The sequence below is a fragment of the Phascolarctos cinereus genome, unplaced genomic scaffold (assembly GCF_003287225.1).
Source record: "Phascolarctos cinereus isolate Bilbo 61053 unplaced genomic scaffold, phaCin_HiC Scaffold_4;HRSCAF=312, whole genome shotgun sequence".
NCBI lineage: Eukaryota > Metazoa > Chordata > Mammalia > Diprotodontia > Phascolarctidae > Phascolarctos > Phascolarctos cinereus.
The window spans coordinates 338,257,834-338,273,548 of record NW_027555847.1 but is presented as its reverse complement, the minus strand read 5'-3'; the positions used below and the strand labels follow the sequence as shown (position 1 = coordinate 338,273,548).

At 39.6% G+C, this 15,715-nt stretch overlaps 1 protein-coding gene across 1 annotated transcript in view; it reads right to left on the bottom strand.

The window, feature by feature from the left end:
• The window catches only part of ANKRD55 (ankyrin repeat domain 55), a 110,493-nt gene that overhangs the window by 25,392 nt on the left and 69,386 nt on the right, over positions 1-15,715 (bottom strand). The window contains 4 exon segments of the mRNA XM_078153194.1: positions 2,524-2,607; positions 2,610-3,184; positions 11,597-11,764; positions 12,826-13,010. Of these exon segments, the coding sequence (XP_078009320.1) occupies positions 2,524-2,607; positions 2,610-3,184; positions 11,597-11,764; positions 12,826-13,010 (1,012 nt within the window).

The following is a 15,715-nucleotide window of genomic DNA, read 5'->3' as shown; positions in this document are numbered from 1 at the left end:
AGTTTGAAGCCACTGGAGGGACCCTAGGGAACAAGATCATTTGTGGGACAGTGTGGCTGGGGACCCTAACTGTGGCTAAGGAGTGGAGAGGAGAGCCCTAAGCGGGGCCCTGAGAAAGACCTGAGAAAATAACAGTAAGAAGGATCTGAGACTTGGGGCATCATTCCCCATATCTAGGGGCTACAACTTGATTACACTAATAGCTGCTAAAAAGAAAATAAAAAAAAATGAAAATTAGTAAGCAAAGGAGAAAGAACCCAACCATAGACAGTTACTATGGGGATAGAGAAGATCTGGGTTCATATTCAGAGGAGGATAATGGAGCTAAAAAAGCCACTCCTTTTTAAATGAGAAACAGCAGTGGTCTCAAGCAGAAAAAGAGTTCTTGGAAGAACTTAAAAAAGACTTTAAAAATCAAATAAGAGAGATTGAGGAAAAATTAGATAAGAGCAATCCAAGAAAATCAAGAGAAGAAAATCAACCAACTTGAAATAGTGAAAAAATAGAGTGCCACATAGGGGATGAAAAGAGAAGGAGGCCTGTAGCGTGTTTATGGGATAACCATCATGGTCAAGCATTTTCCAAAAAAAAAAAAAATGAAAAAAACTATACAGGATGGAAATAGATAACATTTATCTTATGTTTTAGAGTTTGAAAAGACTTTATATACATTATCTAATTTGAGCATTATAACAATGTTATAAGGTAAGGCACTACAGGTATTTTTATTTTTATTTTCATTTTATAGATGAGAAAACTGGGGTTCATGAAGATTAAGTAATTTGCTCATGGGCACACAGCTAGTGTCAGAGGTCGGGTTTAAACCTAGATCTCCCTGGTTCCAAGTCTAGCACTTTGCCCACTGCATCACATGTGGAAAGATAGAAAGGCTCAAGACTTTAGCAGTCTAAAAATGTGATATAGTGTGTGGTCAAGTCAAATGCTTGCTGATGGATGACCATTCCCACCGCAAAGACTTGAAGATTTGGCAGTGAGGAAGTAGTATTGTCACTTCGCTTATTATAGGTGTTCAGTCAAAGTAGCCTGGTCAAGTAGAAAAATACGGGGCTGAGAAGTCAGGAGACCTGGTTTTGCTATTAACTATTGCATTCTCTAGTACTCATTTCTTTAATTGTATAATGAGGAGATTGGACTAGCTAAAGGCAATAGTTCCAACTCTGAGCTCTTGTGATTTTGGTGACTGAACACAAGATAGTGAGTTACCTAAAATGTTACCTTTAAGGCTCCCATTTACAGCCTAAGGACTTCTGGGAGACTTACCTTCTCCTGATTTAGGGCTTGATTCATATGCCTTTGATCTGGCCACAAATTCCCATGTAAGACTTCATGGTGTTATCTCCATCTGGACTGTTGGATCTATTTCAATAATTTCTAATCTGGTTTTGTGCTACCCTAGCAGACCTCTAATTATTGTAAGTAGCAGTCCCCCAAAAATAGCAAAACAAAGTTAGTTTTGATTCACTTTCAGTTAAAAGAAATACATATCTTTTGGTAATTTTAGGAGAGCCTCTGTGTGTGTGTGTGTGTGTGTGTGTGTGTGTATGTGCATCCATGCGAGTATGTGTTTGAGAGTGAGATAGTCAAGACAAATAGGCAGATAGTCCAGAGAAACTCTAAAAACCTTGGGAATCACTGTTATATTGGATGAAGAATTAAATCTTCATTGATGCTTGAAACATGTGCTATAATCATTCATCATGAAACAGAAGCATCAACAAGAATAGATCTGACCAGGCAAAAAAGGGTTTCGTTCATACTATAAGAACTGAGGGAGTAAGAGACTTTAATTTCCTAAGAATACAGAATGTGTCAGTGAAGGGACAAAGCCTAAACAAATTACACTTCTCTTCCTCCTTTACGAAGTTATATGAAGAAGGGTAAATAAAAGTTTGATATAGTTTTGGACAGGAAAGTAGCAGGCTTAGGTAAGTAGAAATAGAGAAAAGTTATGAACCTGATCAGGTAGAATTACTTCCCTAATACAGGTGGGGCTAATCACCAGGATGACTGGGAACTTTGCAGTGTGTCTAGGGGATATTGGCCTGTGTTGTTCACTCATCCCTACCCTTTTGGAAAATTGCAGGTTGTTCCATGAGCCATTAGAGGATGCCTTCTGGAGGCAGCCCAGTCAGTGACCCTCAACCACCAGAAAATAGTCAAAATACAAGAATGGGAGTATACTACTGTTGTTCCTGTTCTTGTTCAAGTCTGATTGAGGAAGCAATTATTTTGATCTCTGACATCCTCCCCGTATATGCCCATAGCATAAGGAGGCATTTACTTACTGATCTGTCTTTGTGATAGAAAAGAATAATATCCTTTATTCCTCTGGAGGCACTCAGAAGGGGTCATATTGCTCCCAGGGGCCCATTCCCCTAACCTGGTGTAACCCCACTCTAATTTTAGTTCCGTTACTCTCTTTCCAACCTGCTGATGGGATATGATTAATACAGTGAATTTACCAAGTATAAAAAATAAAGAAAGATGGCATAAAACTATTACCTGATGTACGATTATGCCGGGCTACAGGCTGTACAGGTCCCAAGAACTCCACATGGCTTGGTCTTCCAGCCAGCAATCCATCTGGCACTTACCTGAAGTAGATACAGTCCAGGCTTTACAGGAGAAGACTTGATTAGAGTCAGATCGCCAAGGATTATCTACCAATGCCTGAAAGCCAGTCCTGTGATCTAATAGGTCATGCTCACTTCTACTTTTTTGAGATTTACATGCAAAACGGTGAGCATTGGAACCCAGGCCACCGTGGGAAGTGACCATCTGGGAAGCTGTTAGAAAGGAGGTGCCTGGAGTGATGGGTGGCAGACTCTGTGTTCTGATTGGGGGTAGTCCCTTATGCTCCTGCTGCTTCTTTTCTGATGAGAGATACTTTGATGTTTCTGTGGCCCTTTTTTTCAAGTCCACCATTACCATTCTCTGATCTGGTAGCTCTTGGCAGTTGGTATCTGCAATGCAGTCAAAGGTAGTGATGATGTCATCAACTTCCGAAGCATCTTCTCCCGAGTACCTATCCTGGCTGTGATCTTTCTCATTAGCTCTCTGATCTTCCTTCTTCTTACAGAATATTTGGTTAAGCGTGCTGAATGGTCTCTCTTTCTTTAGAAGTCTATTGTTCAGGGAAGAAAGGGAGTGAATAGTTTCAGGTCTATGGGAGTGTAAAAAAAAAAAGGAAGCATTGTGAGGGAGGATGAAAAGATGAGGCAAAACTGAACATTCAAAATATTGCACTGTATTGTTATTTAGGTTGACAAACTTAGATCTGGAAGGCTGTTAAGAATTATTTAGGTAGCCTCCAAGACAGTGTAAAAATTCCTTAAGCCCTTCTGTTCTTTCTTTTTGTAGAGATTACTGGTCAAGAAACACCTCCCCCCAAAGGCAGAGTAGGTTAGTCTTTCCCCCTGAATATTTTACCCTGCCTCAGCTCTTTTTAAAAAATCTTATTTAATATTTTATTTTCCCCCAATTATACATAAAACAATTTTAACATTCTTTTTTTCCCCCAAAATTTGAGCTCCAAAATTTCCCCCCCTCTCCTCATTGAGAAGGCAAACAATTGGACATAGGTTATACATGTGTAATCATGCAAAATACATTTCCATGTAAGTAATTATGTGAATGAAAACACAAAGAAACCCAAGAAAAATAAAGAAAAAGTATCTTTGATCTGCATTCAGGCTTTTCCAGTTCTTTCTCTAGAGATGGAAAGAAGCACTTTTCATCATAAGTCCTACAGAATTGTCTTGGATCATTGTATTGATGAGAATAGCTGAGTCATTTGTAGTAGATAATCATACAATATTGCTGTTACTATTTATAGTTCTGCTCATTTCACTTTGCATCAGTTCATGTAAGAATTTCCATGATGTTCTGAGAGCATCCTACTCACAGTAGTATTCCATCACAATTATATACAACAACTTGTTCAGCCATTTCCCAATTGAAGGGCATCTCCTCAATTTCCAATTCTTTGTCACCACTAAAATAACTGCTATAAATATTTTTGTACAAATAGGTCCTTTTCCTTTTTGTTTTTTATTTCTTTGGAATACAGACCCAGTAGTAGTATTGCTTGGTCAAAGGGTATGCATGGTTTTATAGTCCTTTAGGCACAGTTTCAGATTGCTCTTCAGAATGGCTAAATCAGTAAACAACTTTGCCAATAATATATTAGTGTTTTAATTTTTCCATATCCCTGCCAGCATTTGTCATTTCCCTTTTCATACTAACCAATCTGACAGGTGTGAGGTAATAGCTCAAGGTTGTTTTAATTTGCATTTCTCTCATCAATACTGATTTAGAACATTTTTTAAATATGAATATAGACCTATTCATATCCTTTGACCTTTTATCAACTGTGAAATGGCTCTTATTTCTGTAAATTTGACTCAGTTTTTTATATGTTTGAGAAATGAAGTCTTTATCAGAGAAACTCACTATAAATTTTTTTCCCACAGTAATGATTACCAAATACGTATTTCCCTCCATCCTATTTTCCCCCTGTTTATCTTATTCTCTTTTTCCTTTTACACTGTCCATTCTCAACAGTGTTTTGCTTCTGACTTTTACCTTCCCCAAAATGCCCTCCTTTGTATCAGCTCCTCCCCCTTTCTGTTGTCCCTTTCCCTTCCTACTTTCCTGTATGGTGAGATAGATTTCTACATCTAACTGAGTGAGTATATTATTCCATCTTTGAAGCAAGTCCAATGAGGGAAAGATTCATGTGCTCCTCTCCCTGCTTCCTCCATTTCCCCTCCACTGTAAAATCTCTTTCAGGCCTCTTTTATGTCAGATAATTTATCTAATTCTACCTCCCTCTTTCCCCTGCATTCTTCTCTCTCATACCTTAATTTTATTTTTTTAGATAATCATACCATCACATTCAATTCACAACTGTTTTCTGTCTATGCATACTTCTTCTAATTGCCCTAATAATGAGAAAGTTTTTAGGAGTTATAAATATAAATTTCCTATATAAGAATATAAGAAATTTAACCTTGTGAAATCCCTTATGATTTCTCTTTCCTGTTTACCTTTTTATACTTCTTTTTCATCTTGTATTTGAAAGTCAAATTTTATAGTTAGCTCTGGTCTTTTCATCAGGAATGCCTGAAAGTCCTCTATTTCATTGAATGTCCATTTTCCCCTGAAGGATTATATTCAGTTTTGCTGGGTAAGTGATTCTTGCTTGCAATGCTAGCTCTTTTACCCCCTGGAATATCATATTCCAAGCCCTTTAATGTAGAAGCTGCTAAATCTTGTGTTATCTTGACTGTGGCTTTATAATATTTGAACTATTTCTTTTTGATTGCTTGTAGCATTTTCTCCTTGATCTGAGAGGTCTGGAATTTGGTTATAATATTCCTGGGAGTTTTCACTTTGGGATCGATTTCAGGAAGTGATCAGCAGATTCTATTCTATTTTACCCTCTGGTTCTAGAATATCAGGGAAGTTTTCCTTAATAATTTCTTGAAAGATGATATCTAGGCTCTTTTTTTGATCATGACTTTCAGGTAGTCCAACAATTCTTGAATTATCTCTCTTGAATCTATTTTCCAGGTCAATCATTTATTCCAATGATATATTTCACATTTTCTTCTATTTTTTCATTCTTTTGATTTTGTTTGATTGTTTCCTGATGTCTCATAAAGTCATCAGCTTCCATTAACCCAGTTCTAACTTTTAGGGAATTATTTTCTTCAGTGACCTTTTGTACTTCCTTTTCCATTTGGACAATTCTGCTTTTCAAGGTATTCTTCTCTTCGATGGATTTTTGTGCCTCTTTTGCCATTTGGCTTATTCTGTCTTTTAAGGTGTTATTTTCTTCAGTATTTTTTATGTCTCCTTTACTAAGCTGTGGACTCTTTTTTCATGATTTTCTTGCATCACTCTCATTTCTCTTCTCATTTTTCCCTATGTCTTCTACTTGATTTTTAAAATCTTTTTTGAGCTCTTCCATAGCCTGAGACCAATTCATATTTTTCTTTGAGGCTTTACATGTAGGAATTTTGACTTTGTTGTCTTCTTCTGAGTGTGTGTTTTTATCTTCCTGGTCAGCATAGTAATTTTCTGTGGTTAGAGCTTTCTTCTGCTGTTTGTTCATTTTCTAGCCTATTTCTTGACTTTTAACTGTATGCCAAAGTGGGGCTCTGCTTCCCAAGTGGAGGGAGCACTGTCCCAAGCTTCAGGTTTTTTGTGCAGCTATTTTCAGAGGTAATTTTGGGTGGATTGGGGGGAGAAAGATTGCAAAAGTATATAGACACACACATATATACATACATCCATTGGGAGTGGATACCAAAGGATCAGCAATGCAAATTATTCTATCTTTTTCATCTTTTATTTTTATTCATCTTCTTTTATTTATTCACCTTCTGATTTATTAATCTTTTAATTATACATGTAGGTGTATGTGTGTGTATATTCAGGTGTATGTAACACATATACATGCATCCACATGCATAGTATATGTATATTGGTATATATAGACAGACATGTACGCACAAACACGTGTGTATCATACATACATATAATTCACATATGTATACATATTTCTATGTGTGTGTAAATACGTATGTATATGTACATGCATGTGCATGCATAGTCAAAAGAAGATGAATAAAACAGTCTGATGGAAGAATTTGCATTGCTGACCATTTGGCATTCACTCCCAATCTCTTTCACAATACACCCCAAATGTGCCCCCGTCTAGCACTATCAGGTGGCTTAGCCAGGGCTAGCTGCAAACATAAAGAAAGATGTTAACTGCTTGAGGGGTGATTTTAGCAACCCCAGGAAGGCATTGGTCTCTCTTCTACCAAAAGACCCCCCAAACTAATGCCAAATTCTACCCTTGCAGTTTTATCCCTTCAGCTTAAGCTTTTCTTCTCTTGGGGGATAATAGAGAATCACAGAGTGTCAGAGCTGAGAGAGACCTTAAAGGTTACTAGTCTACTCCCTCATTTTATAGATGAGGAAACTGAGGCCAAGAAAGCCAAAGTAACTAGACTAATGTCATACAACATAAGTAACAGAGCTGGAATTCCAACTCAAGTCTTCTGATTACAGATCTAGTTCTCTTTTCAGGATACCACACTCCCTATTGCCATTTATACCTCAAGGTGATTGAAGTGCATAAAAGTAGCTTTTAAGAGGGCTAAGGAGAGGTGGAGTCAAGATGGTGGGGTAAAGGCAGAGACTTGCCTGAGTTCTACTCCAAACCTCTCCAAATACCTTTAAAAATGACTCTAAACAAATTCTAGAGCAGCAGAACCAGCAAAAAGACAGAGTGAAGTAATTTTCCAGCCCAAGACAACTTGGAAGGTCAGCAAGAAAGGTCTGTTGCATCAGGATGAGAGAGGAGCACAGTCCAGTACGAGCTATACCAGCACAGACCAGGCCCCAGCAAACCAGGATCAGGCTTCGGGGCGACTGAATCAGTGGCAACAGAGGTGGTTTCCAGACTTCTCAGCCTACAGACAGTAAGAGGATCAAGCAACAGGTCAGATGGAGATTTACAGGTGTACCTTTGCTGACACCAGGGGCAGAAGTCTGTTGCATTGCCTATACTTGGGTCTGGATTGCAGTCCCGGGTCGCGGTCCCAGTGCAAGGAGGAGCGGTAGCACAGCAGAGCTTGTAGCCACAGGGGAGCAGGACCCTGGCCACACTTCCAGGGTTGAAAGGAGTGATTGTGATCACTCACAACCAGTGCACGGTATAGGAGAGTAGTAAACATACTTCTCCCTAGATCATACTGCCTGGGGAGAGCCAAAAACTTGCAGGTCCCAAGATGAGTCTTCCTGACTCCAGGCCCAATGCTTTATTCACTGCACTATCTCATTATTTCCTCTAGGATCAAATACAAACTCCTCTGACGTATATACACATATACACACATGCATACACATTTACATACATATATACACACATACACATGTGTATACATAGCAGATAAATATACACATATGTATGTGTGTATATATACTTGCACATACATACGTATATACATACATATACATACACATATGCACATACATGCAATACATACATGTAGGTGTCTATATAGATGCACACACATACACATATATACATGCATACATGCATATATGTATATCTATCTATCTATCTATCTATCTATCTATCTATCTATCTATATCTATGTAAGAAGCCCACCAGGTTATAAATTGTTTTATACACACACACACACACACACACACACACACACACACACACACCCCAATTTATAACCTGGCGCCAACCTTGTTAGGCTTCTTACACATTACTCCCCTATATACTCTTCTCAGTCCAGTCAAACTGGCCATCTGACTAGTCTGCATACACAACACTCTATCCCCCATGTCTGTGCCTTTGCATGGGCGGTTACCCATGCCTGGAGTGCACCCCTCCACCTCTGCCTCTTAGAAACTCTAGCTTCCTCCCAAATTCAGCTCAAGAGCCATCTCCTTCACATTACCTTGTGCATGTGTATTTCCTAATATATATGGACCAGCTGTTTCCTCCAGTAGAACATAAAGTCCTATAGGACAAGGACTGCTTCATTTTGGTCTTTGGATCCCTAGTGCCTAGCAGAGTACCTAGCCCATAGTAGGCCCTTCACAAATATTGATTAGTTGGCTCACTGATTTGCACTCACATCTCAGTGGCAGATTACATCTTATCTTAGAGAGATTAAAAACTCTTGTCACTGAGTTCTAGTGCCTTTCTACCAGATAGAAAAGTGCCTGATGGGACTTTGGTTGTAATCTCTGTTATCCTCTGATGAAATTTTGCCTTAATGTTTGATGGGTATCTTTGCTTTTTTGCTCTAAGTAGGAGGTGGTACAGCCGCAGAAAGAACCTTGGACCAGGAGTTGGGAGACCTACATTTGAATTCACGTTCTGTGACTAAATGGTTCCATGCCCTTTAACAAGGCACTTCCCATTATGAGGTTTAGTTTCCTCATCTTTAAAAATAGGAAGGAGGAGTGATTGAGCTAAATCATCATTCTATATTTATAATTATATTTTATTCTTTTGCACTATACTTTTGTATCTGTTTCAGTCAGGCAATAAACATTCATTAAGCTCCTACTATGTGCCAGACATTGTGCTAAGTGCTAGGGACACAAAGAAAGGTAAAAGACTATCAGGGGAGTTAGGTGGCACAGTGGATAGAGTCCCAGCCCTGGAGTCAGGAGGACCTGAGTTCAAATCCAGCCTCAGACACTTGACACTTACTAGCTGTGTGACCCTGGGCAAGTCACTTAACTCCATTGCCTAGCCCCCCCCCCCAAATTTATAAAAAGAGACTGTCCCTGATCTCAAGAAGCTCATAGTTGAATGGGGGAGACAATAAGCAGAAAACTACATACGAAAAGCTCTAAGTGGGATAAATTGGAGATGATCAACAGAGGGAGGGCACTATCATTAAGGGGGATCCAGAAAGGCTTTTTGTAGAAGGTGGGGTTTTAGCTTGGACTCAAAGGAGCCTGGAAAGCCTGGAGGTGGAGATGAGGAGGGTAAGAATTCCATGCATGGGAGACAACCAGGGAAAATGCTCGGAGTTTTGAGATGAAGTGTTTTGTGGGAGAAACAGGAAAGAGGCTAGTGTCACTGGATTACAGAGTGTGTGGAGGAGGGGTCCAGAGTGTAAGGGGTAACAAGACTGAAAAGGTGCCAACCAATATGGTACTTTGCATATAGTAGCTATTTAATAAATGTTTGTCAGATTATCTTCACACTATACCCTGAAGCATAAAATATGTCTCTAGTACCTAGCTTATTACTGGAACTAATTCAGGAATAAAAGCACATACATACATGCATGCATGTGTAGATACATATATGGATAATAAAATGAAGTTAATGAGAAGATAGAAGAAAAAAGACAAAGAAGGAAGAACATTGAGCTCAATGTGTGCTCTACCATATGAGATATGATTTAGTACCATAATTTCATTCAGTACTTCTTAAACTGTGAGTCGTGACCCCTTATGAGGTCACAAAAAATTTGGCAAAAGTAAAAGTTTTTGGAATACACAACGACCAAAAATTAACTCAAATTCAAACATGTAATGAATCTGAGGTATTTCTGGAAGTACTTGCCAGTGTTGCATCATACAACTTCACTGTAGCCCTGGTTCTGAACACATAACATGCACACTTTGCACTGCACATGCCATCATGCCATGCAACACCAATGAACACTAATGAAACTCGAAAAGGGGTCATGAGTGGAAAAATGCTCTATGGTAGAACATTTAATTAGCTGTCACTTAAACACTTCAATACTTCAAGGATTGGTGATTTCATTACTGTGAGTACTTCCTCCCTCTCACCAGTGTAGAATGTGACTCATGAGGAGCTGTGATGGAATGGTACAGCAGATTCAGAGGACCTGGGTTTGAATCTCAGCTCTGCCCCTCACTGGCTGTAGGACTTTGGAGAAATGACTGGCCCCCTTTCTGGACCTAAGTTTTTTCCTCTGTAAAATGAGACAGTTGGATTAGATGACCACTAAAGTCTCCTCCAACTCTAGATCTATGTTTCTTCTGCAATGTGGCAGGTAGCTGCTAGGGAGAAGGACTGGGTCTGTGATTTCACTGATATAAGAAACTTTCTGGTGCAGAAATACGCTCTATTATGCCAGGTTAATACCTTCTCTGTAATATGTAGACTTTGGAGAGTTGCCTAGACTCTAGAGCACTGACCAAGGTCACACAGTCAATATATCTCAGAGGTGGGGCTTGAACCCAGGTCTTTCTGGCTCCAAAGCTAGCTTCTATCTACTACATCCCAATGACTGGTTTGAAAGTTGCTGTGTTCAGAAAAACCTGGAAAGACTGGTATGGACTGGTGCTGAGTGATGTGAGCAGAACCAGGAGAACATTGTACACAGTAACAGTCACATTGTGGGAGGACTAACTTTGATAGACTTAGCCCTTCTCAGCAATGCAAGGATCTAAGACATCTCCAAAAGTCTTGTGATGGAAAATGATATCCACATCCAAAGAAAGAGCTATGAAGTTTGAATGAAGATCGAAGCATACTATTTGCTCTTTTTTTCTTCTGTTTTGTTTTGTTTCCTCTTTCTTGTGGTTCCTTCTATTGGTTCTAATTCTTCTTTACAACATGACTAATGTGAAAATATGTCTAATAGGAATGAGTACGTATAGTCTCTATCAGATTGCATGTCGTCTTGGGGAGGGAAGTAGAGAGGCAGGGGGAGAAAAATTAGAAACTCAAAAGCTTATGGAAGTAATTGTTGATAAATCAAAATAAATTAATAAAAAGAAAAAAGAAAGTTGCAGTGGCACCCTAAATTGCTGCTCAGTTGACTACCTGGTAATGAGCCTCTCTCTCATAGGTTGAACAGTAATATATAGTTGATCTTTCATATTATCAAGAGAGGAAAAATCATTTCATCATGTCAGCATGCGATAAGAAACATGTTACACAACTATTACATGCAGAAGAATGGGCTAGGTATGAAGAGAGATCTAAAGTGGAAAATTCTAGCTCCTTGTGGGAGTTAAGAAAATACCTCTTAGATGTACTCACCTGCTCTCTTGAGAGAGCAGATTGATGCACGCTGTGTGTCCACAGCGCATCGCATAAGCCAGAGGAGTGTTCTCATTGATGTCCCGAGGGCTGTTGTCCATACCTAGCTGCAACAGCAGCTGGACACAGTCAGCCTTTCCTGCTGCTGCTGCCCAGTGGAGAGGTGTCCTTGAAGAAAAAAACCATGAAGATGGAAGTTTTTGAGAATGGCTGATACACAAAGGACTACGTAGGACAAACACTTTTTTCAAATGTTCGCCATGTGTTGGCAATATAAATCTGGCAATACATTTGGCAATGTATTCCTTATTCCTACAGAACGGAGGGCATTTGAAATGTTCCTTGAGTGACCAGAATCATGGCCATTGCCGCAAGAGGACAAGGAATACTGTAGTGGAGATATTCAGGTCTTCCCTTTCTGGTGATAAGACTTGCTTAGATTTGTTCCAGAAACAACCTCAAATAGTAGCAGAAGTAAAATTACTACAGTCATAGATATTTATGTGGTGAATCAGACAAAAAATTCTTGAAATAGAGTCAGAAGAAATATGTTCAGATAACTTTATCTTTCTGGACCTCAGTTTCCCAATCTGTAAAATGAGGATTTAAACTAGATCCTTAAAGAATCCATTCTAGCTCTACATCTATGATCCCATTTTCTGAGGAAAAAAAACAAGTGCTTCTAGAAATTGGTTCTTCTTTATCCCTTTTTATCACTTATTTGCTTTTAACTGTCTGGCTGGAGTTGAACTAAGGTCTTCCTGATTCAAGGCCTGGCACTCTGTCCACTTGCATGTAGCCAATGAGTGGTAGAGTTCCAGGTGTCTAGGTGTCTGGTGTCTAGGGCTCCAACATCCAAATCTGGTCCATTTTCCACATCCATGTTGCCTCTATGTTTGTCTTACTGACAGCACATGACTATAGTCATCTTTGTGGGAGCAAATTAAAGGGCAGCGCAGGAAGCATGAATCAGTTAATGTCTGATGATCAGGAAATGGCCCAAGACCACTCGTATCGTTTGGTTAAAAGATGAAAACCGAGCAATTTCTCTCCACGTTACACCTTTCTCAGAAATAGAGCAATTATTCCCATCACCAGCCTGCATGTGAATTTTATGGGCACCCAGGATCTAATAAAACACGATCAGTCAATAAAAACGCTCCTCCCCAGGTTGACATCCTGAGATGTGGGGCACACTTTACAGCCCTTTGGTGTGTTGCCATGGATACCTGTCATCCACATCCAGAGCCTGGAGGTTGCAGTCTGGGACTTTCGCCAGCTCACTAATAATGTCGCTGTAACCTGCTGCAGCAGCAATGTGCACACATGTCTTCCCATTCTCATCATCGTAGTTGATGATAGACTGGCCCTCATGATGGCTCAGAATGACGGAACACAGAATTTTGTTTCCACTCTGGTAAGAGAGGCCAAGAAAGCTTATTATTTCAATAATCAAAGTATCCTTTCCTTTCTTACATGTTGCATTTCTGAAAGCAAAAATAGTGATTCTCCCCCATCCATGCCATTATACCAGTTCATTCTCTGAAGCCCTTCCCGTTAGCTGCTTTTATCTCAGGACTACAACATTAGTAATAATAATTGTTGCTGTTCATTCTTTTCAGTTGTGTCTGACTCTTCATGACCCTGTTTGGGGGTTTCTTGGCAGACATACTTGAGTGGTTTGCCATTTGCTTCTCTTGCTCATTTTACAGATGAGAAAACTGAGGCAAATAGGGTTAAGTGACTTGCCCAGGGTCACACAGAAATAATAATGATAGCTGACATTTATATAGACCTCTAAGGTTTATACAAGTTTATATATATGATTGCACTTGGGTATCACAAAAATCCTGTGAGATAGGTATAACAGGCATTATCACCCCCATTTCACATAGGAGGAAGCTGACAGGTTAAGCGATATGCCTTTGGTTACACAGCTAATCAGAATGAGGTTGATTTTGAATCTAGGTCTCTGTGACTCCAATCCTGGCTTTCTATGTATTATTTATGCTTCCTGAAACTTGGACGAGGTCACCAAACTGATCCAATTGTGCAATGGAATGAATAAAATGTGGTGTCACTGGTGCTGAACACTCATTTTAATTTTTTTAAAATTGTTTATTTTCATTCATTTATTCATCTAAAGCTTTATCTGAGTATCTATCTATTTCCTTGATACCCTATGATTTCATTAGTATAAGAAATTCATTTTAGGAAAACTCCCTTCACCAGTGCAGATTTGCACCTACTATATAACTTAGAGTGTTGGAGAGTTAGTCGCCTAGGGTGTTGAGAGTTTAAGTTACATGACTGGTTTATGTATAGCACAATCTAAAGTATTCTTTAACATTCAGGCCACTTGTCAACAGGTACACAGTTATACTGTATGAGATAAAATACAAGTTACAGGCAAGATGCAGGCCTTAATGCATATGTGAGGACTAAGGGATGGGGTCCAGATGGAGACAGCACTCCAGAGAGCTGGGTGCTAGTTCTGGACCTGCAATGGCCAGCTCTGTGCCCTCAGGCAGATCTCTGCACCTTCTGGGCCATTGTTTTCTCCTCTGTAAACTGAGGGAGATGAACTAGGTGATGTCCCAAGGTCCCATCTAGCTCTGATAGTCTATTAAGAGTCTAGCTTTATACTGGTCAGCATCCTTCTCCAGAAGAAAAACGATAGATAATAATATCTGACATTTGTATAACGCTGAAATTGAGGAACCACTTAAAACCAGTCATTATTTTACCCCTTCAGTTTTCTCTACACTGAATAGTTCCAGTTTGCTTAACTGAGATTATAGATTATAAGATTTGTAGCTGGAAAAGACCTTAGAGATACCACAAGCCCCTCATTTTACAGAGGGGAAAATTGAGACCCAAAGAAATGACTTGTCCAAGGCCATACAGATTAATAAGTAGTTGAGTCAGGTCCTCTGAGTCCAAATCCAGTGCTCTTTCTGCTCCATCATGACCATTTCGTCCCTTCCTAAGAGTCCTAGTTTTAAAATTGACTAATCCTTTTTTTATTACTCTTATCTGAATCATCCTCAATTTCTCTCTCTCAAAATATAGAGCTCAAAAATAATAACCAATGCATGGTCTCATTGGGACTGCTTCCAGACTCCTGAATATTTTTTTCCTATTAGTACAGTTAAATATCTCTTTGTTGGGTACAACTCCAGTACTAAAGGGTAGTCCACTGTGAGCCGCCCTTGCTTCTCCAGGCGTACGCCTATGCTGGAACCCTCTCAGCTACTGTCAGCACAGTTAGCCTTTTCTTCCTTAGTGGGTTATCCAAAGCTATGTTCTTACAGACTTTCATCTTGCTTGAGATGAAAAATTTCTCTAATCTCTTATGGTCATGAAAAATTTTGTGGCATAATGGAAAGAGTTCTTGAGTTGGAGAGAGGAGGGATCTGGCTTCAGTTCTACTCTGTGACCACAGACAGATAGATCCCCTCACTACTCTGAATCTCAGTTTTCTCATCTATAAAATGATATGGTCATGCCTCAAACATACTTCACTGGGCTGTTATGAAGATCAAAGACCATAAAGGTACTTAGCACACCTAAAGGGCTATCAACTAAGCTAGCATCAACTCTATCCAGTTTTAGTTTGAAGGGTTATGAAACCCCATCCCCAGGGTCATTTTGTGAGCCATTTGACCTGTTTTTTTTTTTAAACTTTTATAGTTGGAGGCAGCTAGGTGGCTCAGTGGATAGAGCACTGGGCTTGGAGTCAGGAGGACCTGAGTTCAAATCCTGCCTCAGACACTTACAAGCTGAGTGACCTCGGGCAAGTTGCTTAATGTCCGTTTACCTTAATCCGCTGGAGGAAGAAATGGCAAACCACTTTGCCGAGAAAACCTCGCAGACCACATTGGTGTGCTACGGTCAGATCTTGCCTCAGAATCTTACTAGCTGTGTGACCCTAGGCAAGTTACTTAACCTCCATTTGCCTTAATCCACTGGAGGAAGAAATGGCAAAGCGGTTTGCCAAGACATTGGTGTGGTATTGTCCATGGGGTTGTGAAGATTAGAACACTACCGGACAACATAAATTTCATAGTCCTTTTGCCACCCCTCTAGGAGCTGAGAGATTCTTGTGACTCTGGGGTC